We start from the raw sequence: 4862 nt of genomic DNA on the forward strand, positions 1-4862 counted from the left end.
GGCTGACGAACTATCGATACGAGAAGGACGTCCCACGGCAGTAGTTTGTAGTACGTCAGAGGATCGCGTTCCGGATTGACATGGAGTCATGGCTCTTGGTCTTCTCCCCTCAAAATTGCATTGGTGCATATGATCCCTCCATGGAGTCTTGAAACGAAGCATTAGGTACAAGAAGCAACAAAGCTCAAGTTTTATGTTCTTTAGCTTCTAGCCAGGAAGAACAAGTCACCACAGTAGTCACAAAAAAATAGGCGAGGTTCGCAGAGATCTTTATTCATTTAATAGTATTGCCGTATGCATTCATAATTGATATTTGTGGAACCAGTAAAAAAATATTGATAAAGGAATTTAACTAGCTACATCAAGATAGTGTTTCACCTTACATATTAAAATTGGTACTTCTGTGCAAGTTTTCTATGGTAGGGGTCAGGGGAATTTTTCGGCGGTGTAAGTTTTGAAGGAAAATTCCATCGATAGAGAAAGTAACAAATTGCATGGTTTGCTAATCATGTACATTTTGATAATTTTCTTTGATCGTGTTTGTTGTTGATGTACAAACAAAAAAACACAGGTAGAGAGTTTATCTTTTTGTAATATTAGTCGATACGTGCGTTGCACGTGCAAGCTTACTAGTCCTAGAAACAGTAGACTGTCTGTTCACGCAAAAAAGAGAGGCAGAAACGATAAATGCGTTGGCAGCACCGTCATTGTCCAGGCCAACAAAGGCTGACCAATGCCACCAGTTTTTTTCCTTTCAGCATATGACGTTGTGCCCTGAAAATGACGGAGAATCAGAACAGGAACTGAATAACCTACATTATTAAGAGACTCAAGAACTAAAGATATGTGATGAAATATCTTGGTTCTAATCTTCATTTTTCACTTATTTTCTTCACATTTCATTGTGCCGCTGTGTTGATTATACATATAAGAAAAGGTCTGTCATTCAATAGCAGAAAAAATACCAACTAAAATGCCAGCAAGGAAATGTTCTAAGTTTTTTTTTTTGAGCATCAAATGTTCTAAGTAAGAAACCACTAAGCAATCGTGCCCCCTTTAGTCTTAACATACGGCAGCCTATCCAGGCACCGCTGATCATACATGTTCGATAGCCTAGGCAGCCAGGCCCAATCCACAACCTTAGTTGTCGTCGCATAGCAGCGAGTAGATTTTAACATGTTTATGCCACTTTCAGGCGTGACCAACATAAGCCTTTCTCTGCCCATACAAAGCCAGATATTCGCAGCTAAAATTTGTTTTCATTAGCAGTTTTGATCATGGTAACCTAAGAAACGACTAATACACAAATGTTCTAGAAGGCTACACAAATCAAAGGGAGTTCTTTATTTTGAATGAAATGAAAAGGGGGCAACCCCTCTTTTTCAAAAAGGATCATATAGAAGCGATTAATATGTTAAAAGCTGGCAACATATTAGTTACCAGATGATTTGTATGTGGTTATAATAAAACATAGTGATGCAGCTACTAGTTAATTAGTATTACCTCTGTAGTTGTCTTAGATTTGTCTAGATACGGATGTACCTAACACATCCAAGACAACTAATTTGGGACGGAGAGAGTACATAGTTGACACATTGCAGTGCATAGGCACATATATGTGAGAATAACGAATAATTAACCCCCACAAATATGATAACTACACCTCGCCCATATTACAGGTGTGAAATAATTAGAGAAGACATATGTCATAGGTTTCTGCTCTAAATAATTAACTAATTTTTATGCGTTCTTAGCTTCTTGCCCACACTTAGCAAAAGAGCTACTGCTAAAATCAATGATCAGCTCAACACACAGTCAGCATTGAAACACATTCTTAAATTCCTAAGTAAACTCTATGTTAAATTGTTAATGAACTTTAATTTGGAGTGTATGAAATAAAAATGTGCACATATTCGGATAGTACCTTGCCTTATTCTGGGTTTGATTGCTCCTAAGGGTGTGGCGGATCGTTGGCAGCCTCCACTTCAGGATGGTCATTGTCGGCACCCACCTCCGGTGGTATCACACCCTCGGCAAGGGCTTCCCCGCCCTCCACCTCGTCATCCGCAGCGATCATGTGAGCAGCAACTACATCTGCCACATTGATTTGCGTTGCGGTGGATGGATACTTAATCCATAGGGTCATCAAGGCATCCACTCTATGAGTTACAGCATTGAGAAGATCAGTGAAAACAAATAGTCAACTTGGGGAGGTTGGTCAGCAACAGGTTCTGAATTCAAGACGCCATGCACTGGTTGAGGCAATTCTAGAGCAACTGTGTCGTCAATCTGGTGAGCTGGCACGTCATCTGTTGTAGCAGCCACAAATACACCGAGAGCATCACAGAGTGCTTCTGTAGAATTCTGAACATTCTCTGGCTGACGAGTAGTTTGCAAAAGGAGCTCTGGAATGACAGCCTCAACTGAACCAATTAAATCTCTGTCCATTTTCTCAAGCTTAAACATAGCCTTAAGCTTCTCCACGTCTACTGTGAGCCCTGAGATATGATGGACCGGTACACATAGTTGCTCAAGATTAAGTCTGTTTTGGACATGAACCAGCACACCCGTCTGCTCGATCAACTGACGCATCTTGAAAAGCATTTGCTCAGCCTCATGCATCTCAATAGCCTCAATTACATACTCATAACGGTGCGTGAACAATGCTGGATTTTGGAGCACGTAGTCCATGTCAGAGACAGAGTACATGTTATAGGCTCCAAAATCCTCTTCCAGCACCTCGTCATACTGTGAATACTCCTCATTGTCTGAAGCAGGAAATATCCGCCTCCTCTTCCTCCTCTCCTCCTCCTCCTCCTCCTCATCATCATCATCATCATCATCATCATCGTCGTCGTCGTCATCGTCATCCTCCTCCAGCGGATCGTTGGCGGCCTCCACTTCAGGCTGATCATTGTTGGCACCCAGCTCCAGCGGCATCACGTCCTCGGCAAGGTCTTCCCCGCCCTCCACCTCCAGCGGATCGTTGGCAGCCTCCACTTCAGGATGGTCATTGTCGGCACCCACCTCCGACGGTATCACACCCTCGGCAAGGTCTTCCCCGCCCTCCACCTCGTCATCCACAACGATCATGTGAGCAGCAACTACATCTGCCACATTGATTTGCGTTGCGGTGGATGGATACTTAATCCATAGGGTCATCAAGGCATCCACTCTATGAGTTACAGCATTGAGAAGATCAGTGAAAACAGAATAGTCAACTTGGGGAGGTTGGTCAGCAGCAGGTTCTGAAACGCCATGCACTAGTTGAGGCAATTCTAGAGCAACTGTGTCGTCAATCTGGTGAGCTGGCACGTCATCTGTTGTAGCAGCCACAAATACACTGAGAGCATCACAGAGTGCTTCTGTAGAATTCTGAACATTCTCTGGCTGACGAGTAGTTTGCAAAAGGAGCTCTGGAATGACAGCCTCAACTGAACCAATTAAATCTCTGTCCATTTTCTCTAGCTTAAACATAGCCTTAAGCTTCTCCACGTCTACTGTGAGCCCTGAGATATGATGGACCAGTACACACAGTTGCTCAAGATTAAGTCTGTTTTGGACATGAACCAGCACACCCGTCTGCTCGATCAACTGACGCATCTTGAAAAGCATTTTCTCAGCCTCATGCATTTCAATATCCTCAATTACATACTCATAAAGGTGCACGAACAATGCTGGATTTTGGAGCACGTAGTCCATGTCAGAGACAGAGTACATGTTGTAGGCTCCAAAGTCTTGTTCAGGCACCTGGTCGTACTCTGAATACTCCTCATTGTCTGAAGCAGGAAGCATCACCTCCTCCTCCTCCTCCTCCTCCTCCTCCTCCTCCTCCAGCTGGTCGCCGGCGGCCTCCACTTCGGGCGGGTGGTCGTCCGCGCCCTCCTCCGGCTGGTCGTCGGCGGCGATCACGGGACCCGGCGGCATCACGCCCTCGGCGACGTCATCCCCGCCCTCCACCTCACCCTCAAAATCCGCGGCGTCGACCCACACGCTGGGATCAATTACCTCCTCCTCCTGGATGATGTCTTCCTCTGAAGGTGGTATCTCTATATCGCCACGTGATGGCTCCCTCGGAGGCACCATGACCGGCAGATCGGAGAATATCGAGCTCGGTCGCGTTAGGGTTTGAGGCGGATACGGCGAGGCTCGTATGCGCGTTGGGGTTTTCTCTCATTCAAAGACCAAAGACGACTCAGGTGGGGTAAGGATTTTTTATTTTTATTTTTTCATGGATGGAGTAAGGATTTTTTTAAACGGAAATGTTAACGTCCACACGTGTGGGCGTTGACCATCTCGACCACACGCATCTATCACCGTCCAGTACTATATGTACAAATCTTGACACAATCTGGCTGATTTTCTGTGCCACGTAGGACAAGGCGTGTGTGTGGTGTGTGACATAGTTCGCCCACACATCCGTTTTACCACACGGAGGGGCTGGTGTGTGGGCGTTTAGCAGTTCACCCACACACCAGTTTTCAGTCACGCACAAGGGCTGGTGTGTGGGCATTTTCCATCTCGCCCACACGCCCGTCTCCTCTCCCACATGTAAGCTGCTAGTTGCCATGTGTTTTTGCAGCGCACATGGCAACTGCCTCTAGTGTGCTTTATAAGCAGGTGGCAACTCTCTTTTTTTACGCAAGTTGCCATGTGTTTTTGCAGGGTACACGGCAACTGCCTAGTGTGCACGTAAGCAGATGGCAACTGTCTTTTACCGAGTTGCCATGTGTTTTTGCATGGTACATGGCAACTGCCCCAACGTGCACGTACATGAAAACGGCCCTAACGTGCACGTAAGCAGATGGCAACTCTTACTTTTTACATGGCAACTGCCCTAGCATGCTTGTGAGCACATGGCA

At 45.5% G+C, this 4862-nt stretch overlaps 1 protein-coding gene across 1 annotated transcript; it reads right to left on the reverse strand.

The window, feature by feature from the left end:
* Positions 1–404: 404 nt before the first annotated feature.
* Positions 405–4086, reverse strand: LOC123187589 (bromodomain adjacent to zinc finger domain protein 2B). The gene is made up of 2 exons (XM_044599528.1): positions 1925–4086; positions 405–774 (listed from the first exon to the last, which is right to left on the reverse strand). Exon 1 carries the CDS (start codon positions 4084–4086, stop codon positions 2167–2169), a length of 1920 nt encoding a protein of 639 aa, XP_044455463.1. The 3' UTR covers positions 405–774; positions 1925–2166.
* Positions 4087–4862: the final 776 nt, after the last annotated feature.

This window comes from Triticum aestivum, chromosome 1A (assembly GCF_018294505.1).
Source record: "Triticum aestivum cultivar Chinese Spring chromosome 1A, IWGSC CS RefSeq v2.1, whole genome shotgun sequence".
Taxonomy (NCBI): Eukaryota; Viridiplantae; Streptophyta; class Magnoliopsida; order Poales; family Poaceae; genus Triticum; species Triticum aestivum.